The sequence below is a fragment of the Triplophysa rosa genome, linkage group LG2 (assembly GCF_024868665.1).
Source record: "Triplophysa rosa linkage group LG2, Trosa_1v2, whole genome shotgun sequence".
Lineage (NCBI taxonomy): Eukaryota > Metazoa > Chordata > Actinopteri > Cypriniformes > Nemacheilidae > Triplophysa > Triplophysa rosa.
In genome coordinates, this window is record NC_079891.1 from 27577275 (window position 1) to 27602824 (window position 25550).

Genomic DNA, 25550 nt, shown 5'->3' on the forward strand with positions numbered 1-25550 from the left:
TTAAAGTTCACAATGTCATGACAACGGGTGTCATAGCAACTGATATAAATAACATCGCAGTTCGAGTTCGGCTGTATCGTCCACTGTCAGTTACGTTCCATTTTCACAGATTCTGCCTACCTTAACACGGTAATACTCTATGCTCCATAATGTCTAGTTTGTTATATTACTATTTGGGGAATTTTTCTGGGGTATTTTTTATGTTTAACTTATTGTTATTAGCTGTTTTGATTTTATGTTTCTCTCTCTTTGTCAAAGAAAATTCAAAATGATGGCCTCAAAATCACCTGTTCCTGCTGTTGAAGACAGACTGTCCCATACACTTGCCCATAACATCCCCAACAGAACCAAAACAGACTTCTTAAGGCTTGTCAACCCTTCCAAAAAGACTTTGGGATCACTGGAAGCAAAGCTCATTTCTGGAGTACTAGATGATTGTATCCATCAACTGGAGATAGTCTCTCTTCTACCCACTTTACTTATCTGTCCAGAAACATTTTCCCTAGACTTGGGAGAAGAGGTGGTCAGGGCCCTGAAAAAACATTATACTCTTGGAGAAAGGCACCAAGCTATAATGCTTGATAAAAGTCTTGATGCAAGTAAACTGGGGAAACAACAAGCCGAGTCAATAAAGGCAGTTCAGGACTCCTTCCGTGACATTCTGCGACATCTTAGGAAGTGTTTGACAACTAGAGAGATACTTAAAGATGTAGAGCCTAACACAGAGGAAGAAATAGTGTCTCAGAAGCTGAGAGACGGTCTGTGTGGGTTGAAGGAGGTTGTGCTGGAAAGGCTGCTTACAACCTCGGCAGAGGAGCAAGAACATAGCCAGATGATGCAAGAAGTCAGTCTACATCACCATGTCATCCTGGAGCTGATAGACTCGCTGGACAAAGAGGTTGCCATGGCAATAGAAGACAGAGACACGGAGGTGAGATGATAGCATATAGGCAAAAATTGAATTTATTTAATTCCACTTGTATTTTGATTGACAAACACGACTAAGAATCCTCGCTGAGTTAAATTCTCCATATGTTTGTTTTTCTTCTCTCTTTTTTCTTCGCGCTCTCTCTCTCCTCTGTAGATATCTACGTTGACCCTGACAATAAACCAGCTGAAGAGCTCACTGGATGAAATGGAAAAGGGCTTGGAGGAGTTTGTAGTCCGAACTCAACAGGAAGCTGAGAAACAGAACCAATCGGATAAGAAAACTTCAGAGGGGAGAAGGGCTCACGTGCAGCAGGAGGTCAATCAAATGAGAGCTCAACTAAATGCTGTGATTGCACAGTACATGGAGAGAGAACTGAAGCTACGTACGGTGTGTGTTTAAGCATGCTGAGATGTCCTTAGGGTGAAACAGAAAAAATAATTTTGTTAATTTATCAAATAGCAACAGTTACAACATGTTTATTTTGATCTAAATGTTGCTGGCTTCATTCTGCAGAAGAAATACAAGGAGGAAACTGAGATCGAAAACTTGATTCAGAAATATGATGGTGAAATGGGAGAGAAACAGGTAGATTTTTAAACTGAGTTGATCTTTACTGATGTTGACTTCACTGTTGATTTCTTTACCACATTTATTATCAAGAAAAGACAGAAATATCCACACACTTATGTGCCGTTTTTACAAATCTACCCACCCGCTATCAGTAAAGCACGGAGATTTCAGCTTTACTGACTTAACATTAGTTATCAATTCAAGATTTTTTAAGCAGTGGTTTTTGGGTGTTTTATATTAAATAGTGTTAAATCTATTTAATTATTTTAGTAAACACACCACTTTTGTGTGGTTTTGATCATTAAACTGTAGGAAACTTTTGGGACAAATTAACATTAAAGGGACAGTTCACTCAAAAATAAAAATTCTGTCATATTTTGCTCACCCTCGAGTTGTTCCAAATCTGTATAAATTTCTTTGTTCTGATAAACACATAGAAAGATATTTGAAAGAATGCTTGTAACCAAACAGTTGTTGGTCGCCATTGACTACCATGGTAGAAAAAATTACAATGGTAGTCAAAAGTGACCCAGAAGTGTTTCCTTTCCTTGTGTTCAACAGAACAAAGACATTTATAAAGTAATTTTTCCTACTATGGTGGTCAATGGTGGCCAAGAACTGTTTGGTTACAAGCATTCTTCCAAATATCTTTCTCTGTGTTCATCAGAACAAAGAAATTTATACAGATTTAGAACAACTTGAGTGTGAGTAAATGAAGACACTGTTGGGTGAACTGTTTAAAACTAGTAGTAGTTTTCATTTATAATTTAGGTTAAAAAAGGTTTTTTATTGGGTCCATATGAATGTGGTTTGTGTGTATATGCAGGCCAAGCTGGATGAAATTACTCAAAGATATGAAGAAGAGAAGACAGAGCTGGGAGAGCTAGAGGAACTTGCTGCCGTTCTGGAACTAGAGTACTCTCAGATTATGGAGGAGCGACAGCAGGCTCAGAAGCAAAGGGAACAACAAGAGAGAGAAAGAGAGTTGCACAGCCAAGCCGCCGTTGTCATACAGGCCTTCTGGAGAGGCTTTTGTGTGCGCAAGGCCATGAAGGCCAAAGCAAAGCCTAAGAAAGGAAAGAAAGGAAAGGGGAAAAAAGGAAAATAAAACTAACAGATGAAAGCAGACCCACAAATAATTATTTTACTTGATGAATACCATGACATAAGTCTGCTGACTTGTAAAGCATTCAGAAATAAATATTACTATTTAATAAGGATAAAACCTAATGTATGACATTTTATTCCACATGAATGTTTTGATAATAGTTTACAATTTAATTAATAGGGAAAACATGGGCCTTTTAATTAGTAACCCTTTTTAACCTCTATATAGTTTCTCTGCTGTCTCTCCCACCCCAGTGCACAATCCTTTAAAGGTGGCAAGATACTGATGAAATGCATTTAGTCACATCTGGTTATTTTTGTGGACATTTAGACCTAACTTCTCGTTTCATGTTATGGAATGGCCTCTCATTTTATCTGTACCAGTCCGAACCAGGAAATAGTTATGAATCTGAAAAAAAATGTAAAAGATTATCTTATTAAAGCAGTAACAGCAGTTAAAAATTGGAGATATAATTGTGATAAAATTTGTTTGTCACACTTTTAAACTTTTATAACTGTACTGTAAAATGTACTGTACCTCCTTTTAATTTCTTTCATGTCATGCACTACTGTTCCATTTTATATCCAGTTTAGTTCTAATTTCACAATACCAAGTAAATACTAAGTTGTCTTGTTTTGTATTTCTTGTGTTTTTTGCATTATTCACCTTTTCCAACTGTGCAAAGGTGTTCTCAACATCCACAGGAATTTTGCTAATCATGTAATAGAGATTAAGGATTGTGACCCTAATCTGACCCAAAAGAAGTGTCTCTTTTGCAGCCGTAGACTGGATGCGCTTCATAATTTCTTCCTGCAGAACAAGTAAATGTTTTGATGCATGGGGGATAAAATATTCAGAAGACAGAGGTGGCACAGAATGTGTGCATACCTACATATCTGTATGCCTGCGCACGTATGTTGTCTAGCCGTGTCTGTTGCTGGGACAGTTTGATACTGCAGTCCAGGGAAATAACACTCTGTTCATTTTTGCGTCGTCTCAGTTCCAGCCCGATGCGTTCTCTTTCTTTCTCTGCTGCAGTCTGTTTGTTCACTAGCTGCTCACGGATAGACAGGATCGACTGACAATGGGCTATAAGTTGACCAATGCTTTCAAACTCAAATGTGATTAAAAGAGAGAGAGAAATAAAATGCATTACTAAACAAAGACAAAGGCTACTGGTAGATAAATGAAACAGAATTGAATGGTGTATTTGTTAGCTGACTGCTGGCCAAAGCTTCTTAAGCAGATGATTTTTCTGTCGGCTTGTTATTATCAATATTCATCACTACCTTTACAGACATCTTTACAGCACTTTCCAGGAAGCGCTGAATGATACTAGCTTTTTTGACATGAGCCTCTAGTAGCTTTTCTCGGGCCTGCAGGGTTTCAAGCTCGATCTGAAGCTCTTTATTTTTGTGTTCTTTGAGTCTAATTTGAGCTTTCTCTGCTTCTGCTTTCCTCAAGGCAAGAGTCTGTTTGGAATCATTTTCCTTCATAGAGACAAAGAAAAAAACATATTTTTTAAATATACATAATAAATATAACAGAAATATGAATAAAATAATATTAAGAATATGTGTAACACATGATGCAAGCAAGTCAGATGCAGGATGTTGCCTTACTTTTAGAAATGGGTCATAACTCAGGACGCATGCCTTTAGTTTTTCCTCCTCTTTCATCATGTCTTCTTTCCTCCGTCTGAATCCCTCCCGCTTTTTTTCAAGCTCCTGACATCATACAGCAAATGTAAACAAAAACGACTACAACATTTTCTAACTCTAAATAAATGTAAATATGTTTCAACAACCACCTCTTTCTGAGCGTTCAGATCTCTGTCCACGCTCTTTTCCTCCTGGCGCTTTTCCAAAAGCATCGTTGCCAACGATGTTAAATCATTTTGCTGCTCTGCTTCGTTTCTGCAAGGCAAATTTATACAGTATTTTATTTGACTATATGCGATGAACTCCCTCTACATCAGCACAAACAAAGCCCGCCACACTTCGATTTAAATTGTGAAATCTCGGTGACTCGTTAAATCTCGGGCAGATTAATGATTAGCAACAGCAACGTGATGGAGTTTATCAATTAAATACACTTACAACGAAAGTTGCTCCTCGAAAATGGTCCGAAAGTAATCGTCCAAATTCAAGTTCATCCTTACTGTCTGTTTGATGTTGTTAGTTTTAAAAGACTTTCAGTTTGCAGTTCGCACACTCATTGGGCAAAGATGGACAAACTTTCTTTGCATGTTTCGTTTCCACAGCAACGAGAAGAGCTCAGTGTATGTTGCCCTCCAGTGGCAAAGTAAATTCCAAAATTATGGTCAAACCCATTTTTTAATTTTCAATGTGTTTGGTGATTTTACTTGCTCTTTGCTTTTTTTGTACTTTTTCAAATGTTTATCTAGTGAATAATAAAGGTCGATATTTATCGATATTTAATATTAAACGTAGGCTATTCGCCTATATCAACGTCTCTACTGCGTCTAGTCTTCTTCTTCATAATAATAATATCCTATAATAAACATTAAATCTCTACGTCTTTCCGTGTGGATTCCCGTTTTAATAGACAAGCTTCATGCCATTTTAGCATGCTTTGTTGTTCAATTCATTAGAATTTAATATATTTTTCATTATTTAATAAATAATTCCTTCGCAATAACAGTGCGAGAACATGAAAAATTACTTTTTATGATACGTAATGGACTAGATAAGGTCAATTCAAATACGCTAAGTGTCTTTATATGTTTTAGTCCTTTTGTTTTCGTGCGCTTGTCCAAACCTTCATTTATATTTCATAAACATGATTTCGGTCTCCTGTCACCTTCTCACCCAATGCATTAGGGCCACGCGGACGTCTTGTTGTTTCCTTGCGAAATTAGAGGTATGGATCTCTAACACCCATGTTTATGTACAAAGCTCTCACAAGCAAATAGGCTACCTTTCTTTAATTTTCGCTCACATGATAGGCATTTTTAAGGTCAGTGACCTATTTGCACAAAAATATACATCTATACAATATATAAAAATATATTAAGTGACACAAATTCACCATTTGTATAGTTATTTAGAGTTTAAAGCTAAATGTTTTAACTTCATTTTCAATTATATTAAATGGGGCTATATATTGTGTATAGTAAAAATAGTTATTCAATAAAAAAATATATATAATTGTCAGTTAAAATAATAATAATTTTCACCTGTAAATGTTGCTTAAAACAATCTGTGGTCTTTCTATTTTTTTATTTTTTGTACTGTACATATTTAGTTTAGACCCCCATGACCCTTGCAAAATCTGCTAAACCAGGGGTACTATATTTAGCCCTAGACCCCTTTGCAACATCTAAACACTGGTCCAAAAGTGTTTTAACTCCAAGATATAATTAATCTTAAAGATATTAGTTCAGTTCAAACGTTTCTGCCATGATAAAAAATGAAACAGCAAGTTCTTCTGGACCAGTGTTGTGCGTTTTCCGAAGTGGTCTGTACTTAACCCTTTGGTCAAATCTCAGATCTTTGAATGGAAACATAACTGCAGTGTTACCACACATATCAGACAGGCAGTAAATAAAGGCTGCATCAGGTCTCGGTGTGTCTCTCCATTGTATTCACACATGATCAGACACTGAACAAGCACAGGTGAAATTCATTATTCAAGAGCATAAAAGTGGTGAGTGAGTGAGCAGACACTCAATATTTAGGATGCTGATGTTTACCATTACTTAACGGTTGTGGTGATAAGATACAACGGCTGTCCCGCTGGGCCAGGGTCAGAGTGCATTTGTTTGTTTGTTTGACAGTTGTAATGCATCGTTTAGTGTTGACAACAGAGGGCTTGTTTATAGAAAGTAAACAGCGTTGTGCAAGAACGCTGGGGTGCAACGGGGGTGGAATAATGTTGTTTCAGACAAAACAGCCACAGACAGTATACAGGTGATTCATGTCTTAAACACTTGTTTTACAATTTATGGATTATCAATAATATGCAATTGAATGTAGATTTTTTGAGCTCCCAAGTATTACCTGTGTTGTATAAGGACATAATCCATATTATTACTGCCTGAAAAGAAATCATTCAAAAAATTCATTTTTGGGGTCAATTAGAAGGCCAGACATTTCAGTTTGCTGAAACCATATTCAAGCAGACACAAAATATGTAGGAAGACATTTTCAAAAAGGTTCGGATTGGTGAAACAAGTGTTTGTGAAAGGTCAAGCTGTGGACATTAGGTCTTGCACGCATACACACACACATTGTTTGGCCGGCGGTGCCACCCGTGGTTAGTGATATCATTATGGCAGTTTTGTGTGGAAGGATTAGGACTTTCTTGCTAATGGAGAGTGACAGTGGCTCCTTGTTGCCGAAGGAGACTGGCTCGTAACATTTGAAGGTGGGGCGGGGGTGTATCAGGGGTGCCCCATTCACCCCTACATCATCTACGTGCCATGCAGCAGTAACTCTTCTCCTTGCTCTTGAGTTGCTTGTATTTGGGTTATGACACATTATCAACCACAGAAACATTTTGGACAAATTTAGAAAAACAACGCCAAAAAAGGATGAATAAATGCATCCTATAATTTTTTCAATATACAGAAATAACATGTCCTTAAGAATTACACTGTCTGAGCAGGTAAAATGAGCATGTACTCTGATGGTTGTTGTACCTGTCAACGAACATATTAATATATTAATACCATAGTAAAGTCTGAAAAGCTTGGTATGTGTGTATGAGTGCAAGCTTTGAGTCTTGACGATCTCTGTAGGGAATAGTTTTCTTGTTATTGGGGGAGGGGCTTCAATATGAGTGTTTTGGTCCACTAAGCATCAAATACACACAGGCATGCCCTGACCCACTCTGAATCTGTATAGATGTTGGAATTTAAAACAGATTATTTACAACTGCTGACAATGGAGTGTTCTTTTTCTCTTAAAACAAATTCATCTTAATTGGCATTACTTTAGTCATTGTAGAGGAATAATTCATTTTATTTGAAGTATGAACACAAAAAAGTATCCTGCTGACATACATTGTGCTACTAATGTGGCTACACTGTCTCATCTACTGGCCTGGGTAGATTTTGGAAAAAATGTTATTTAATATATTGTTTGATGATTCCTTTTAATTGTGAAGTGTATATGATTCTACAATAAACTGATAAAACAAATTTCACCTTTTAAGTCAACTAAGAGAAGCCAAAATATTAAAATTTTGATAATGATATTATTCTTTCATCTCACCTCATATTCACACGTTTGTCTTAAAGGAATAGTTCACCTTTTCATTTCATTTTTATCATTTATTCACCCTGTTATTCACCAAAAATGAAAATCTGTTCTCATTTATTCACCCCTGTTTCAAACCTGTATGGCTTTCTTTCTTCTGCAAAACACAAAAGAAGATATTTTGGAAAATGTTGGTAAGAGAAAAACGTTGGTCCCCATGGGGTTTTCTGTCCATACTACAATAGAAGTCAATAAGGACCAACAGTTTTTGATACCAACATTTTTCAAAATATCTTCTTTTGTGTTTTGTAGAAGAAAGAAAATCACACAGGTTTAAAATGACAACAGGGTCAGTAAATGATGACACTTTTCATTTTGAAGGTGAACTATGTCTTAATATATATCCTAATATAACACCTAACTGTTTAACTTTGCTTTGAGGTCATGGGAAGATTAATTCTTAATAAAACTAAAACTATATGTTACAATAAATAAAGTGCTTGAGTAAATCAAGACTACATGTAGCCCAGTCTCAATAAAACAACACATTTTGTTGTTATTGTTGATCGAAGTTCGAAAGGAGGATCAGGAAAATAAAACAATTAAACATCGTGAGCTGCAAAGACTCAAACATTAAGATGAACGCCTTTCAATATCCTGCCACATCGCAATAAATTTCCTTAAGTGGGCATATTTCCCTTTTGCATTTCCCTTAAGTGGGCATCTTCACAATGAATGGGTTAATAGCATTACAGGCTAATGTTTGAGAGGTAAAAGGGCCCTTATTAGACCATGTGCCCCAGAGTGTACTGAGGGCAGCGGCGTGTTTCCTGTACGAGCTGGATGATGCCATTAGGATTGAGAAAATGAGCTCAGATCACTTAATTACCAGTAAATGAATAATTAACTGAGCCGGGAAATCCAGTCAGGGTCAAAAGCATTCCGAAGACTTCATTTCAATTTGGATTCAGATTTGCATTTTAAGGATTTGGCTATCCAAATCACAGAATTCTTTTGAGATAATGCATTTCTCAAATTCATATGGCGCTCCTGAATTTACACATTTATTGATGCCTAGTGTTAAAACATGTAACATTTACAGTTTGTTCTGAGGAGTCAATTTATTTTAAAAGGTTAAATCACTAAATGATTTTTGAATAACAGTAAATCTTGTTTTTTCTATGATGTAATCTTTGGCCACGAAACAATGAGAATTCATGAGACCTCTAAAAATGGCACTTTAAAACGTCAATCATTTTAGGCTAGTCATAAAAAATGCCTACATTATTTTTCTCCGGTCTAAGCAGTCAGCATAGTAGTATTAAAAAAGCCTGGATTTTCCAAAATATCCTTCTAGTCATTCATGTTATGAAAAACTTCTGATAGGTTTCTCTGTCTTGTTTCTCTAAGACAGCTAAAACTCTTACATGTGTTGTGAATACACAGCATTGTGGCACAAAACACCACTAAACAGTGACTGTAAAATGGTTAAACCTAGGTTTAGAATAGCCTTATGTTATTTAATTCTTTAAAAATAAACTGAGATCTTGTAATGAAAAACATCTTAAAGTCACTAAACATGCAGCACAAGGTGATCAGTATAACGTCTGCATTAATTTATTAATTTGACAATCATTTAATAGTCCACCCATATTCCCTTTAGCATGGGATAGGATTCAACAATCCCACGCAACCCCAAAAGGATAAACTGAACAGATGGATGGATATTGCATATAACATATTGCTTTTGGAGCTGGAACAAGCAACATATTCGAAATCAAGTTGAAATCTCAAATAAATAACTACATGTAGGATATAGTAAACACAACAGACATACAGACGGTGGACTTTCATTTTAATCCAGTTTCATATTTAAACAAGTTTCAAAAAACACCGCACAAAACACAAAAATTCTACAATTGCCGCACACTAAAGCAAAAATGCCTCAAAAATAAAAAACAGCATTACAAATAAATATCAGCAAACACAATTAGTGTATTTAAAAGCAATAAACACTTTATAATAACACATTGACATTATAATAAATGCCCTGAACATGAATTTTGCAACATGGGAAAAACCTTTTAAATGGCTGCAGTTTACTCATGAAATTCTTATTGCACTGTGTTGTCTATAAATAAATGTCCAGCTGATACCCTCCTCTCCCCCAGTCTCTCTCTCTCTCTCTCTCTCTCTCTCTCTCTCTCTCTCTTCTCTCTCTCTGTATCTCTCTCTCTCTGTATCTTTTGCCTTGGGCCATGACAGGATTGGTAACATCACTGCTCCCTTAATGGAATGTGACACGTGCAGTACACAGCATTCACTTTTCCCATCATAACACAGATAAAACTAAACCAAATAAAGGGCCCCCTTCCAATTCATCTGTGGCTGATGCATGTATATGTTGGACGGATAGAAAATTTAATGTAATTTTTTTATATCTGACAGAATTTTGAATATCAGCTTGTTAGTGTTTGTACATCAGCATTACTTAAGTGAAATATTATTAGAATCAGAATCAAAACCTGATTCTGAGAATCAGCTCAAAACCACTGGCCATAGTAAAACAACTCAGCCATTGTTACAATTTTATTTGATTTTTTTACAGAAAATATCTGTTTCAAGGTGTGGTAATGTTAAGAGAGATTCACACATCATACTCAATATTTTATCATTTAGAAAAACATGTCACTAGCAAGGGACATGCAAACAACCATCACAAGGTTTGGGATAAGAGAAAATGGTATCCAGTTTTGTTTTCCAGCTTCAAATGAAAATCTCCCAGTTCACTTATCCTGAAATCCTGTTAGTTTCCACTTGCTCCACAGAATTAATGCACAGACAAATCCGTTTGTTAGAATCAGTCAATGACCTTTTTAAAAACGCTCTTCAAAACTAAAGTCATGCCAATGATATTTGTTGTTCTGCAATAAATTATCCACTTATAAGAACCCTTTCTTATGGTTTATTGGTCATCTATGAGGTTGATATTAAAATGTTCTTGATATTTCATTGTAGGTTTGTCATATTAATGTTTTGGTTTCTAGGTTCTTTGAAGCATCAGATCATACATGGTTCTCCAAAGAAATACCTTTAATAATTATAGTCAAACCCTTTGTGGTTCTATCCCAAATATTTTTGTGAGCATAACAAAATATCAAATATTAATTTAAAGGTATGTATAAAATGTAACATAAATGCATTCAATTATTACACGCCTAAACTAAAAAAACTCTGAAAATGAAATTTCCTTCATCATTTGCTCATTTTTATATTTCAAATCTGCCCAACTTTCTTTTTTTGCAGAACACAAAAGAATAAAATTTAGCGTTTACATAATATATCTGTGTACCGTGCATATTAGTTTTGTATTTATAAAAACATACACATACATGCATATATTTAAGAAAAATACAAAAATTACTAAACATTTAAATAGAATTTAAATTATTGGTAAGTATAAATAAATATATGTAAATATTTCCTATATATGTAAGTGTATGTCTATGTGTTTATAAATACAAAATAAATATGCACTGTACACAGAAATATATTATGTAAACATAAACTTTCATTCTGGACAGCCCTAGAATTAATAAATGGTGACAGGTGTAAACAGACACATTGCGTTTCATTATCAACTAGGCAGAAACTTTTTGATTTCAGGGTGAAGTTATGGGAAAGTTACCAAAATTATTCACAGACTCTTGGTCTCACACACAAACACACACACCACACATACTTGCTCAGCTGCCCCCACACCAGCTGTTTGGTTGTTGATTTTGGCTGAACGATCGATTGCAGGCATAAATTGAGAAATCAGTCATCATGCAGTGTGACTGGACACCCACCTCACAGGTGTATTGTGGATACAGTTCCTGAGAGAAGTCAGGGGTGGGGCCAAATGACCCACCCAATTCTTTAGCAGAGGAAAAGCTTTGATAAATTGTGTTTTCCATATAAGATGCCCACCTGAGGTCCTCTATGCCCATCTGAGACCCTCCATACATGCAAGGCTCATTCTGCGCCATATCCATACTGCAGGGAGCACTGTGCACAGGGTCCACTTCAGGAGAAAGTTGATAGGTGAAGAGGTGGTAGGTGGGGTCATTGATGGGAGGAGTTTCAGTGAGGTTGTGTTCATGATCACCTGCATATAGAATTGAAACTTGGTTCATACCAGCTTTTAAATTAAAGGGGTCATTTAACCAAAATCGTTCTGTAATTATTTACTCATGGATATAGTAAATAGTGTCCTATGTATGTCTTCTGTGGCCTTGTGAAGTGAGAGAATTTGCTGTCACTAAAGTGAAAACCCTTGAGCATAAGGTATACCTGAAGTGTCAGAGCAGGCATAGCCTGGGCTGGGTTTCTGAGCCACGGTGTACTCAGACTGAGATGGACAGTCTGGGGAGGGTGGAGCCACCTTCTGTCTGGCAGTACTACGTGGAACAAGTGGGTACTCCTTACTATGGTAAAAAGTGCATAACTGAGTAACACAAAAAGGGAGCAGGGGGCAAATGTGAGAGAGGGTGCAGGATAGGCGGCGGCAATGTTTTGCATGTTTGGCATGGAAGGGCAAAGGGGGGTAAGCGATATTACAGAACTGATCATTTCTAATTAAATTATTAAGCTAAGGCACAATTACGGTAGCAAATCCTTTCTCTACCCCCTTCCCAATCTGACTCATTCCTCTTTCTTTCTGTATATCTATACGCACACACACACACACACACACACACACACACACACACATTAGCCGTTCAATGACCTCTGTGTGTGACAGTGTGTTGTGCTACTCTGCTCTTAATATTGTTTCTCTATAAATATCTCTCTCTCGTGTGTCACATTCAATGTTGTCAATGTGCAACACAAAGCTTTGACTTTGGTTCCCTAAGCATGCAAGGTAAAAGGACAACATATTCTGGGTGTCTAAAAAAAAATCATCAGTGGCTATGAGACGGAACACGCAATGACATCCGATTTCTCACTTTATTAAATAATTGCCCTTCTGGGGGATATAAAGTTGAAGTCGAGGGCACACCAAACAAACATAAATGAAGACTGAAGAAAGTCATTCATTAGTTAGTCATTGTTATGCATATACACACAAACTCATTGCAGTGCTAAGATTGAAATATATGTTTGTGTGGGCATATTTAATGTAGTGTGTCTCACCTCGGTGTACGGGACATGCGATGCAGCTCGATATCATCATTTCCACGGAAGCCTTTGGCAAACGGATTATTCTCGATCTTCAATTGAGTGATCTTGAATTAAAACATCAGAGAATTAGGGATATACACTTATTCTCTGAAGCTTTCTGTAAATCTAGTGGTGATTAGAGGGTCCTGCTGTTAGTCTTACTGTGTGGTTCTGGTAGGAAGTCACAGCGATGAACGCCGTCTCTGGAAAGGAGTGTGTGCAGAAACTCGTGTTGCTGGAGCCAAAGCTGTTCCTCTCATCAGCCTTTACTATGTGTAGCCGAGGCTGGTATTTGTGCATGGAGTTTAATATGATCTGCACCAAAAACAGGAGAATATTTTTAAGATTAAGTTTATTAGTGATGATCAATATTAAATAAATATTCAATCAAATTTGTTTGTCATCACTAACATGTCCGAAAGGGTCCAGGTGGTTGTTGGTAAGTTTGAGTTTCTGGAAAGAGACAAGCTGTCTCATCCAGTGAGCACCTGAAGCTGGTGAGTCTGGGTGGACATAAAGTCTGCCTGGAATTGCAGGCTCAGCTTTACCATTGATGGACCTGCACAGCACATAAGACAAAGAGTTTGGTCCAGTCAAAAAAATAAAAATAGAGAGAAGCTGTGAGCGAATTATAACTTTCTGTAACTTGAAGAGATAGTTCACCTAAAGATAAAAAATGATGTCATCATTTACCCTCATGTGGTTAAATATATACAGTATATGTATATATATATATATATATATATATATATATAATGTATATATGACTCTTCATTCTGTGAAATACAAAATAAGATATTTTGAGAAATGCCTCAGTGGTTTTGTTTCCATCCAACAGGGCCCAGTGTGGTTTGGCTGCCCATACTTTAAAAAAATCTTCTTTTGTGTTCCACAGAAGAAAAACATACAGGTTTGAGGGTGAGTAAATGACTAAAGCATTTTCATTTTTGGATACAAATTTTGAAAGAATCATTGTGGTAATGTTTCTATAAACGAATTTATGTACTTCTCTGGTTCTATCAATACTAAACATATTTGAAAGCAATTAACAGTCTAATACGTTCCTTTTATTTTGTTAATATTATCAAAATTGTACATATTTATTTTTAATTATTTAATTTTAGATCTTACCATTTGTTGTCGGCAAACTTATACCGGTGCTCGTCGGCTGAAATAATGTCCATCAGTAAGATATATTTTGCTTTAGGGTTAAGACCTGTTACTTTCACCTTGCAGCTGGGAAACATTCGTCTGAAAGAGATTAATATTGTATTATGAAGAGACATCATGGACAGCAACAACGACTGGCAAACAACAACAATAAAACATTTTTACATTTTAGTTGGCCTAACAGACAGAACTGTCTTACTGAGGATGAATCATATGTTGCGTTTTATGTTTTACGCACAATAAATAAAAAAAACAGGAGACTATCAGACATTGAAACAGTGTCGCTCACCTGCCAGCTTTAGTGATGATCATCTCTGTACTGACATCATGAAATTTTGCCCACAGATCTCTTTCGTGCAAATAAACTTTGATTCCTTCCATGCCCTGCACGCAATGGTCGAAAAGAAGAACATAAATATTTTCTATCGATTTGTTTTTACAAAATGGTTCTTCAAGCAATATAAATAAAAATTATAAACTATGAAAGCTATTTTTAATTATTTGGGTGAACATTTTTTGCATTGTTTGATTTAACGTTTAGATCCAACTGAATTAATCGATTGTTAATTAATTAAGTCTATAATGACTTTTGTTTTTGCTATACTGAAGTATTATTCCTAATTGTATGCCGACCTTCAGGGGGATAGCTTATAGGCCTAAAACACACATTATCAATTAGCATAAACGATAAAAATAATAAATATTAAAAACGATAAAATAACAGTGTAGGCCTATAGTGTAGGCTATATTTGCATTCTCACGTGATATGGCTGACCTGTTGGGAGAGCTGAATTTGCGGTGGTGGCGACCCGGCTCTTTTCCGGCTGTGATGTCCTGAATTTCTGTCTTTCTCAAAATCAATCGCTGGAGAATTGCGGGCAGAACAGGACAGTACAGATCCCAACTCTAAATGCGACATAACGCCGTTCGAATACAACTATATGTGAAATAAAAGAGACACGGAAAGCAGGTGATGTCTCCACATACTATATCATAAAAATATGGCGTTTTAAAAAAGAAAGTTATCAGTTAATAATTAATTAATATTAACAGGAATTATTCATAAACAAACACATAAAAGCCGATTTTACCAGTTGGTTATTTTAAATTCGTTTGAAAACTGTTTGCATGTCAGTAACATAATCTTGTTAAAATCATATGCAGTTTAAAATGCGATTTTCAGCAATGTCTTGCATTTATTGCAAAGATATAAGCTCTTTTGTTGATGTCTTCACCAACGTCGTGTAAACCGTTTGGAAAAATATGAGAAGTAGGCTACGACTGTCGTTTGGCATGTCATATGAAAAATCTTACCAAAGTATTATACATTAACATTATTTTTTCTTTAAATTCCCCAATTCAAAGGCCTATAGCCTACTTATATTATTTCTTACCTCATTGTTTGTTGCCGACAAATTCTGCAGTGAAGGTGTAGGCTACCAATTTAAAAATCGTCCTATAGTTTAATTGTTATTTCTCACAAATAAAAAAAGTTCCTTAATCGCAGATTTTAATAGCTGCAAAATTCAGAATGATTTAATCACTCTTCTCAAACAATTTCCCTCACTTGCTCCCGGTCTCTTCTTTTCTGTCGTGTTTCTGTTTTCTCCGTCCATTTTTTGTCACCCGTTAGCATGATGCATACTCTGTCGTCACACCTTTTTCATTCACACAATCATGACAAGCCATGTCCACCCTCACACTGAAATAATGATGACAAAACCCACATCAACACCAGTGCACTACGCGAACACCTAATCTCCTCCATGACAAATCTGCTCGTTCCTGTAAATGCTTCCCAAACCCTAAAAAGGCGGAGAAAAATACGCATATCGTAGGGAGAAAAAAGTAAATGTAATTTACTCACCTTTTTTGGTGCAGAACTGATGCTCAGGATCTAAATTGTTTGTTCAATAATCTGCGCTTGTCGGTCAGCATCACTGAGCGCGAGGCTTGCTCTCGGCGGGGTTAAAAGTTGAGAAGGTCGAAAGGAGGTAACTAGGAGAAAGCCTCGAGTCTCTCTCTTTCTTTCTCTCTAGTACACTTCTATTTGTTTGGTAGATAAAAGAACAACATCCCTCTTAGCAGTAACTTTCTATGATATTAAGGATAACCTGCTTTAAAGCATGTGCTGTCCCGCGTTCTGCCATACGTACATTACTTTAAAACAGGCTTCCATAAATAGACAAGTGGATGATACGGGATAGCTCGCACTATGGAGTCGTGGGAACATTGCTCTTTACGATAAGACAATCCCGTAATCGGTTGCCGAGATAAAGATACAACGGACAGAGTATAAAATTGACGCTAAACTTGCCTTAACTGCAACCTGGAGAAACGACAAAAAAATACATTAAATGAATTGTTATGGTTCTGTAACACATTAATAATCCTATTGGTTTAAGTGTTCTGTCTGAACAGTAATCGCACACACTTAATAAAATTAATACAGCGCGCCACCTAGTGCCTTTTTAAATAATTACTATTCATTTTTTGTGTTACCAAATTCATTACCGTACATTTGTCCTATGCTTGCTAAACGCTGTTAAACCCTTCGGATGAAATCCGTTAACAAAACAGTAGGATTCTAATATTTGGATATTTCTTCTAAAAAAAATAAGTAGACAAGCGACTGGATTGTTATTATTTCAGTCACAAATCAAAGTATCAACTAACAATCATAAGGATGTCTTTCTAGATAAAGTATGCAAGTCACTGGCCCTGATTAAACAAAATTATAGACAAAATAAAGACAAAAACAGGTTTCAGTTCATATCTGTAAAGCTTTACTTGTCATTCTGCATTCAAACGAGATACAACTGTTCTCATTCGTTAAGGCAAACGGCACTGACCATTCAAATGAATCTCTGTCATCTTTTTGAACTCACACATGTGAGATCATTCTAGTGAAAGCTTTCGGTCCTGTAGCTAGCTACGTATATATTCTAGTAGTATAGAAGTAGTATAGAAAAGAAACTTCACTTAAAACACTGACTCACACAGATATACGCAAGAAATTGCAAAAAATGTGGCTAAACAGCTGAATGATCGGGCCCATTCCACAGTAGCTACTTGATAGTATTTTAGTGAGTGTGTGAGCATAACGTGTGTTAAGTCTAAACTAAAGGGCACTTCAAACCAGATCAGTCTTCAAGCAATCAAAAACGCTGCCTGACTGTAAACATAAACATCAAAAACATCAACGGGTTAAAAAAAGATCTAGGGCTATCACCCTTTCAAACGACCCTGAAGAGATGAGAATTGTTAAAGCAAAAAAACTAATCTAAAAATGAAACCTGAGACGAAACAAAGACAGATACCAAAGAGTATCTAAGTATTCCAGCTGCCATTGCAATGGCATTCTAAAGAGGTTTAACCAATTTTTTTATTCTACTCCAAACTATCAGCTAGCCACAGGATAGATACTACAACAAAGATGTTCAAAAACATTCATGAATTTCCATCGTACCTTTAGGTTACACAACTTTAGGGAGAAGTAGCATTGGAGACTTTGCAGTATGAGCAGTTTTTTCCTCTAAAAATTGTTTCTGAGACAGTGATGCGAATCCTCAGTCTAACATGCAGGTCACTTTGTATATCCCAGTATAATGGTAAAACCCACTGATGGAAGAGACTTAGTGGAGTGTACAAGTTGGAAATAAGTATCAAGTTGTTAGATGAACAATGTCCTTTAAAAATGGTGAGTTAGCACATGCAACAGCAAGGGGGTGCTGCAGGTAGCCACACAGAGGCTTAATTCTCTACATACACTGTTGAGAAAAAGCACATGTCTAGTGTGTGTCTGTAAGTCTTATAAGGGAGCATGGCTTAAAACAGGCCCCAGCAATGACTCTCCCTCAAAAAAACGTAATGACGCATGTGAAGTGATGACACGTGTATGTGTGTGCAGGTTATAAGGGCACATGGCTAAACAGATATGACACCGACTCTCCGTTATGTGTCCGTCTAATTGCTTCCGCCAGGATCATAGAAATGTCAATCACCTAGAGAAGAGAACAAAATCTGTTAACACCATTTCGTGCGTGTGATAGTTGACAAATGTTTGTATGGTGCCATCTGCAGGACAGGGGATGCACTATAAAAATGTTAACAGAAAATCCAATATGCTGATAAAAGCTGACACTTTTATCCAAAGCTGATACTTTAATTAGATCTGCTTATTTTAGGTCATTCATATTAGATACCTGAATCTTGCTGCAGTGTTTGATTTTGTCCTCCTGTGGAATTGTATTGGTGACCACCACCGCCTCAAAGTTGGCATTGTTGATCCGCGAAATGGCAGGCCCCGAGAAGATACCATGAGTCAAAATAGCATACACTTTAGTGGCCCCTGCAGACACCAGCCTGATGGTCGGCAAACACACAGCACAGATGTAATAAAAACACACAGGCAAACACATACAAGCCAATCCTGTAATTCATCATCTATGCAGAAAACATGTATAATTCAAATTATGTATGTTACGTGTCCTCACTTGTCAGCTGCGTGGCATATTGTCCCACACGTGTCTGCCATGTCATCGACCAAAATGGCCACTCGGTCCTTCACATCCCCAACCAGCACCATCCGGTCTACCTCGTTCGCTTTCTTCCGCTCTTTGTGGATAAGAGCAAAGTCCACGTTCAGCCGATCTGCGATGGATGTCACTCTGATAAAACAAACGCACAATTCTCAGCTAACATTCCTAAACAGTTCTGAATGGGGGACCTTGAATGCATTTGTGCCTTTCCGGAAGCGTCACATACTTCACAGAGAGGCCCCATGCACAACCGTTACATTACATATTACACACTCTAGTGTGAACGAACTTATATTCAAGATATTATTCAAATGTGTGCCTTAGGTTGTCACAAAACGAGGCATTGTCAGTCCATTTCTCCATAAACATACCGTGTGCAGAGGTGGGTAGAGTAGCCAAAATCTTTACTCAAGTAAAAGTACAAGTAACTAGAGAAATTGTTACTCTAGTAAAAGTCACTATTTTAAAAATTACTTGAGTAAAAGTAAAAAAGTATGCAATGAAAAAACTACTCAAGTACCTAGTTACTTAGTTAATTTGTATCTGATTATATAGGCCTACTACATAAAATTAATATTAACGCCAATATTTTAATATTGCATTTTAATCAATATTTTTAATTATCATAAGCAGATATCTTTGCAATATACTAGAGAGACTAAAGAATAGACAAACATAGAAGAGACAAGCATTTCTGTAAATTTCATCTAGTCCTGATGTCAATGTAGTTTACACAATTTATTTAGAATAATAGACCATGTCAAACTAAAGCATTAGTTGTTGTGTCACGTGTGTGTTGTGAAACGCTCTTACTTGTAAACAAACAGTAAACAGTGAAGCACACGCCCATCAACAAGTTTTCTTCCTTCTGTTCTTCAAATGTATATTTCTGCAAGCCCACGTCTCTGTGTCTGACAGGTAACGCGCATGTTGCTGTGTCTGACGAACAGGTCGCGCAGGTGCGCGCAAATGGCGGGCATTTATCATTGCTGGCAAACAATATGACACATTTGCAGCTTTGATTGTATAGATATAGATTAATATCCACTTCATCCAATGCTCTTTGTGTTCTGCGTGTTCTTAAATTTCGCGCTACGAGGAGTGAGTAATCCTGCTTCAGATGATTCAGATCGTGCTGCGAACTGAACAAATCATTTGAACTGATTCATTAGCCTATTCAAATGGTTTTGCCCATTGTTCAATTAATGCTTTCAAAAGAATCGACTCAAAGGAATCGATCACTCGGGAATGCCCGTAAAAAGAGACGACAACCTTGAAATAAACAACGCATTTTATAATGCATATTTTAAAATGAAGGAACGAAGGAACGTCACGCAATGTAAGTTATGTAACGAAGTAAAAGTACAGATGTTCTATTAGAAATTTACTAAAGTAAGAGTAAAAGTACACACTACCCACCTCTGACCGTGTGTTGGGTTAAATTAGCAGCCTGGTTAAATTAGCCAGTTTTGAAAAGCTTCAAAAGGAATGTATAAATACAAGATCATCAGCACAATGTACATGGCCATCCACGGTTAGCAGAAAATCAACACACACACACACACACACACATACATAACACGAACACACGAAAAAACTAATTTCCTTACCCTCCACACCTAAAAGAGTAAAACACACATGTCCATCGTCCTTTATCTTCAAGCGTCTGAATTTTTTTTATACTCCACATTTCTCAGTTTAAAAATGCCTCGAGTTAGCTCTTTGAATATAAAATATTCAAAACATATTAATATTATCAATACATTCTGATTTAATACATGTGAGAAGGATAGAGAAAGAGAAAAAAAACAAATGTAAAAGAAAAGTGGAGAAGCAGTCAGAAAACACACCTCTTGGCTCCACCAGCATCAGGAGAGACAATGGTGCAATTCTTCCATTCATTGATATTTTCTTTGATCCATTTGAGGACTGCAGGCTCAGCATACAGATTATCAACCGGGATGTCAAAGAACCCCTAACAATGTAGATGTGAAAATCTGTGAGTTTGTATAAACACAGCTGCATAATACAGGTGCGTGCAAAAAACATCTACTCTACCCTAAACCTTATCCTACCAAAGTATACGAAAAGATAAAACATAGCAAAAACAAACAGTTCTCGTGTAGCCAAAACTACAAAATGCAAAAGTGAAGGCCCACCCAGTTGAACTTCAGGCCAGGCCGTACAGCAAAACCACTGGTCGTTTGGTGCGTGTTTGTGAGAGATAAGGATTCATCTGTGCTATTAGAGGTACAGGGAATTTTAATGTGAGTATACCTGTATTTGAGAAGCATGCAGGTCCATGGTGATGATGTGGTCGGCTCCAGCGACAGACAGCATGTTGGCAACCAGCTTGGCTGAGATTGGAGCTCGACTCTAAAGTGAAAATACACATTTACAGAATAGTAGCATCACAACCAACATAAATGACTAGATCAACATAAATACAAAGGAACCAAACATAACTATGCCACGTAATGTGAGTGTGACAGCACAGGGGAAAGACTTACAGAAAAGTAGCCCACATGGATCCACCAATAGTGAAGTTGTTAGCGTGTGTGTGTTAAGTGTTTGTGTATGTTAATAGTGAATAAACAAGCTGCTCCCCTCACCCCCACCTTGTCCTTCTTGTCCTGCCTGGCATAGGGGAAGCAGGGAATGACAGCTGTAACCCTGGACGCAGACGCAATCTTACACGCGTTGATCATGATGAGCAGCTCCATGAGATTGTCGTTGATCTCCCCGCAGCCACTTTGAACAATGTAGACATCTTCTCCACGGACACTTTCCCCAATCTCAACACTGCAGACACACACAAGGCTCAGTAAGATAATGTAGAACAAATCTATATTAGTCTACCTGATCAACTGATTTGAACTAATAATTGATCTGATAATTGAAGCATTGCAGAATACACTGTTAACTTGGAACAGACCAAACAGAAACTGTTGCGCAAAGCTGCATTTCTCACATTTCATTCTCAGATAAAGAGTGAGAGAGACATTTTATCTTCGAAGGCCACACGAAGGAGGCCTAAATGTCAATTATATAAACAAAGATACCAGAGTAGACATGACATTTTCATCTCATGATATCAGAGTGGTTGTGTAACTGCTTAACATTTAAATGTTTATATGCTAGTACTAGCATTGCTACTACTATTGATAGCATTAAAAACAAGAAAGCATTTAGTGATATGCTGAGAGTGCGTTTAGTAGAAATATGACTCCTCACATGGAAGAGAAGGCCAGATAGGGCATTTAAAATTAGCATTAGCGGCTTCACTTTAACGTGTATACGGCAGGTGCATGCTGGGAAACTGAGTCCGTTGACTCCAGAGAACTCATTCCGACAGGCGGAATCTTTCAACGTATAAAACTACAAACTAAAAAAACAGCACGCTGGCGCACTGGTCTCCATGTGTTTACCACACCGTCGCCAAAACATTGCGGTAACGAATGCTTTCGATTTCTATTCAGCAGATAATAACTCACCAAGTCTCTTGGTTACTAAATTTTTTAGTGACCACTTTTCCCAGCTCGAGTCCAAGTCGATCGGCGATCTTCTGCGACAGATCCGGATGAGAACTGCCGCTAAAAATCTTTATGTTTGGCATTTTTGGCTGATCCGTGGTGTCTATAGTGTGTGAAGGCTGTACAGTGTTTAACAAAAACACTGTAATTTAAAAGGATCTCTTCCAATTCAGAGAAAATATAATTCACTTTAGATGCAGAGGGCCTGGTGCCGGTTGTCCACTCCGATTTGGCTCAGTGAAAGTGCTATGTACCACAAAGACCCCGCCCACCCGCGCATTAGATACGCCCACACACTGCTGCGCGCTCTTATCTCGGGCCTGTGATTGGACAAATTTCTAGGGGCTGGATGACTGGCAGATAAACACAACACGGACGTCATGATGATGTTTCGATTTCACGTTCTTTGCAGAAGCACGAAAGTAACCCAAAGAAAATGCACAATTGACAAAAATTCAATGAAGTTATGTGTAAGCATAAGCAAGCAGGTCAAAGATTAAAAGCTGAATTTAATTCCAGGTGGTGGGAGGCCCATCAGGTCAGATGTGTCTTGTGCTCAGAGACGTGCACAGACATTTTGAGGGGCATGGGCTCAAGTGGAAAAAAGGGGACTTCTCATATTTGTTTTATTTTTTTCCAAACAAAATGTTAAATATATTAAAATAACTATTTATATAAATCCCTCACACTCACCCAATTGTTTCATGTTCCGACAATGGTCTTCTGTAGAATTCACAAATTTTATCACAAGAACAGGCAACAACAAAGGAAATTAAGCTACAATGCGTATGTTTTTTATGCTAAAGTTTCAAGTATATATTTAGGATAAATGACTGCACAAAGGAAAATGACATATTTTCACTAATAATTTATATATATATAATTTATTTTGCACAAGCCAATAAACTGTTTTAAAGGAGTCATATTGCATGGCTAAAAGGAATATTATTGTTTGTTCTAGATGTAACGCAATGTGTATACACCATTTAAAGTTTAAAAAAACTTTGTATTTTCCACATACCGTGCATGTTTGTATCTCCTCTTTGCCCCGCCTCTCTGAAATGCGCTGATTTTTTACAAAGCTCATGGCTCTGAAAAGCGAGGTGTGCTATGATTGGCCAGTTCACCATTGCGTAGTGATTGGTCAAATACTGCAAGCATTTCACGGAAATGTAGCGTCTCTTACCATATTCGGAACATCAGGATCCAAAGCAATTGTACTGACAGACGATACAATGAGATTTACAATTACGCCCACCTTAACTACGTGTAGATTTGGGCGGTTTTAGTCAAATCATGTTACGAAGTTAGGTAGATTCGCCAGGGTGTGGTTACACGAGGCGTTTCAGGGAAGTCTGGTTGAGCATTCACTTTTAGATAGAATGCATCTTTTGTTCCCACACTTTCATTTGTGCAATTTTACGTGTCTAATACATGCATGGGCAACTTATAACACAGAAAAACACGTACTTCCGCCATATGACCCCTTTAATTATTTTGCTGTTATTGGGACACCAACAATGAACTTCACACTAAACTGAAAAAGGCAGTAGGTGCTAATTTGTTATTTTACAGGACAAAAACCTGCAAAATTAATTAAAACACACTGCAAAAAATGATTGACAAAATACAAAAATACAGCAGCTTAACTAATTATTATTAATATTATTATTGTTGCTATAATTACACGTACTGTACCACGCACACACACACTGATGGTGACAAGAACTTTGTTTCACATTTGAGGGAGGGCTGTTCAGATCTATCAGCGCATACACAACATATAAAATGGATAGTTATTAGATGAGTCTGACATCAAACTTATCAAGTTATTGTTTAAGGTGGGACACTTAAAGTACTGTTCAAGTTTGAGATGTTGATCTATTATCTATTATTAACTAATAACTGGTGGTATGCTTTAGTTATTTTGTTTATCCTATTCATCTTAATTCCCTGACAAATGTATGCAAGTTAGCACATTTTAATTACTTAATGCCTGGTTTACTTATCAATGAGGCGATTCTGATGACGTTATTAATTTGACTGTGTTCAGCTGTCGTTTCTCCATCAAGTTAGCATGCATGCCAATGATATACTGCCTCAGCCTTAGCGAAACCTTAGCTATTAGCTTACTCATTAGCTCATAAGTGATGGATGTTAGCAAAACAATATTTGCAGTTTGTCTTTTGGATAATTAGGTGTGAATTCGAAAGCACACGTAGCTAGTCTGTTCATCACCACTCACCTCCACACCAAGAAGAAAAACGCTACTGGAAAGGAGGGAGGTCTTCACTTCTGTGACTCCGCATGACGTGCCAAACGTGCTACACACACAGCTGTTCTGCGCGTGCCCGCTATGTGACGCTAGGGAGACGCGGATGGGAGAACGGCATCGGAACTATGGAAGGCCGAGAGGGCCAAAACGTGTGAAACTATGGAAGGCCGTTTGATCAAAAATGTCTTTAGACGTAACGTGTACAGACGATATAACGCGTGGACGCGTTATTGCGCCTAAAGACGTAATTTCGTCTACAGACGTATTGATTTTAGCCAATGGAAAGACAAAAAACGGAAAGGTTTGCATAAAATTGATTAAACATATAGTCGTGACGTCATCATTAGCGTAACCACGTGTCATTCATGAATTATACATATAAACGTGATGTTCCCTCATGCGTGATGTTCCCTCATCCCTCATGGCATTGCATACGGTCCAAGTTCCGAATACGTCAGCATATACGTGATTTTACGACAGGGGAGAAGAGGGAATTTCAAAATACAAGTGGTACAGACAGACCATCGAAAGCATTGCTTTGCGAAATTTTCTTAACTNGGTGTGGGCCCTTTAAGAGCAATTTGCCTATGTTCCTTTTTTTACCTTTTGTGTATGTGCGCATGTGCGAGATTGTCTTGCGCCAAAAACTGCACCCCGCATGTATGCCGGTGGGAGTCTGATGCTCCATTTTCATTTTATTGTTTTAATCTTAGTTTTGTTAAGTGACACGTTTCCCACGGAGGTTTGCCATGTGCTCGGAGGAATAAATCCGTTTCTGAGGGACACTTTTTGTGAGTTTTCTTGCTATATGCAACCAAGTTGCTTTGGGTTGGTGAGCTATCCCCTTTTTCTCACGAAAGACGTGTTACACTCTGAAAAGCAAGGTGTGCTATGATTGGCCAGTTAACCAGTGCGTAGTGATTGGTCAAATACTGCAAGCATTTCACGGAAATGTAACGTCTCTTACCATATTCGGAACATCAGGTTCCAAAGCA

The 25550-nt window shown here is 37.3% G+C and overlaps 4 protein-coding genes across 7 annotated transcripts; 1 reads left to right on the plus strand and 3 right to left on the minus strand.

The window, feature by feature from the left end:
- Positions 1-6: 6 nt before the first annotated feature.
- iqcd (IQ motif containing D) lies at positions 7-3264 on the plus strand. The gene is made up of 5 exons (XM_057320728.1): positions 7-129; positions 259-931; positions 1085-1318; positions 1445-1516; positions 2328-3264. The coding sequence occupies exons 2-5, from the start codon at positions 269-271 to the stop codon at positions 2607-2609; spliced, it is 1251 nt and encodes a 416-aa protein (XP_057176711.1). The 5' UTR covers positions 7-129; positions 259-268; the 3' UTR covers positions 2610-3264.
- cfap73 (cilia and flagella associated protein 73) lies at positions 2909-4821 on the minus strand. Of its 2 annotated transcripts, none has more exons than XR_008961722.1 (7): positions 4709-4821; positions 4420-4525; positions 4232-4336; positions 3899-4099; positions 3498-3723; positions 3276-3419; positions 2909-3017 (listed from the first exon to the last, which is right to left on the minus strand). XR_008961722.1 is itself a non-coding variant. In XM_057320743.1 (7 exons), exons 1-7 carry the CDS (start codon positions 4762-4764, stop codon positions 2955-2957), a joined length of 897 nt encoding a protein of 298 aa, XP_057176726.1. In that variant the 5' UTR covers positions 4765-4821; the 3' UTR covers positions 2909-2954. The 2 variants fall into 2 exon arrangements, 1 of the variants encoding a protein (XP_057176726.1); XM_057320743.1 differs by having other exon boundaries at positions 3502-3723.
- Positions 4822-11345: 6524 nt separating this feature from the next.
- tbx5b (T-box transcription factor 5b) lies at positions 11346-15938 on the minus strand. The gene is made up of 9 exons (XM_057324964.1): positions 15601-15938; positions 14982-15143; positions 14496-14590; positions 14168-14287; positions 13448-13595; positions 13199-13351; positions 13010-13101; positions 12167-12300; positions 11346-11981 (listed from the first exon to the last, which is right to left on the minus strand). Exons 2-9 carry the CDS (start codon positions 15123-15125, stop codon positions 11578-11580), a joined length of 1290 nt encoding a protein of 429 aa, XP_057180947.1. The 5' UTR covers positions 15126-15143; positions 15601-15938; the 3' UTR covers positions 11346-11577.
- Positions 15939-16975: 1037 nt separating this feature from the next.
- Positions 16976-24636, minus strand: prps1a (phosphoribosyl pyrophosphate synthetase 1A). 3 transcript variants are annotated; one of them, XM_057324953.1, is made up of 7 exons: positions 24526-24636; positions 21360-21549; positions 21025-21123; positions 20598-20722; positions 18703-18876; positions 18412-18571; positions 16976-18210 (listed from the first exon to the last, which is right to left on the minus strand). In XM_057324953.1, exons 2-7 carry the CDS (start codon positions 21468-21470, stop codon positions 18118-18120), a joined length of 762 nt encoding a protein of 253 aa, XP_057180936.1. In that variant the 5' UTR covers positions 21471-21549; positions 24526-24636; the 3' UTR covers positions 16976-18117. The 3 variants fall into 3 exon arrangements, with proteins under 3 accessions (XP_057180936.1, XP_057180925.1, XP_057180917.1); XM_057324942.1 differs by lacking the exon at positions 24526-24636 and adding an exon at positions 22242-22537 and having other exon boundaries at positions 21366-21549; XM_057324934.1 differs by lacking the exon at positions 24526-24636 and adding an exon at positions 22242-22537.
- Positions 24637-25550: the final 914 nt, after the last annotated feature.

Excerpts from the sequence above, each read along its gene's own strand:
- prps1a (XM_057324934.1), bottom strand. The coding sequence starts at position 22,363 with ATGCCAAACATAAAGATTTTTAGCGGCAGTTCTCATCCGGATCTGTCG. Across the intron at positions 18,877-20,597 it reads GATGCTGGTGGAGCCAAGAG|AGTGACATCCATCGCAGATC; the intron begins GTGTGTTTTCTG and ends TTGTTTTATCAG. Across the intron at positions 18,572-18,702 it reads ATATGCCACGCAGCTGACAA|GCTGGTGTCTGCAGGGGCCA; the intron begins GTGAGGACACGT and ends GCCGACCATCAG.
- cfap73 (XM_057320743.1), bottom strand. The coding sequence starts at position 4,764 with ATGAACTTGAATTTGGACGATTACTTTCGGACCATTTTCGAGGAGCAA. Across the intron at positions 4,526-4,708 it reads TTCGAGGAGCAACTTTCGTT|AAACGAAGCAGAGCAGCAAA; the intron begins GTAAGTGTATTT and ends TTTGCCTTGCAG. Across the intron at positions 3,724-3,898 it reads CTGTAAAGATGTCTGTAAAG|TTTGAAAGCATTGGTCAACT; the intron begins GTAGTGATGAAT and ends ATCACATTTGAG.
- tbx5b (XM_057324964.1), bottom strand. The coding sequence starts at position 15,125 with ATGTCGCATTTAGAGTTGGGATCTGTACTGTCCTGTTCTGCCCGCAAT. Across the intron at positions 13,102-13,198 it reads CTTCCTACCAGAACCACACA|ATCACTCAATTGAAGATCGA; the intron begins GTAAGACTAACA and ends TTTTAATTCAAG. Across the intron at positions 11,982-12,166 it reads TGCCTGCTCTGACACTTCAG|GTGATCATGAACACAACCTC; the intron begins GTATACCTTATG and ends TTCTATATGCAG.
- iqcd (XM_057320728.1), top strand. The coding sequence starts at position 269 with ATGATGGCCTCAAAATCACCTGTTCCTGCTGTTGAAGACAGACTGTCC. Across the intron at positions 1,319-1,444 it reads GAGAACTGAAGCTACGTACG|AAGAAATACAAGGAGGAAAC; the intron begins GTGTGTGTTTAA and ends TTCATTCTGCAG. Across the intron at positions 1,517-2,327 it reads GTGAAATGGGAGAGAAACAG|GCCAAGCTGGATGAAATTAC; the intron begins GTAGATTTTTAA and ends GTGTATATGCAG.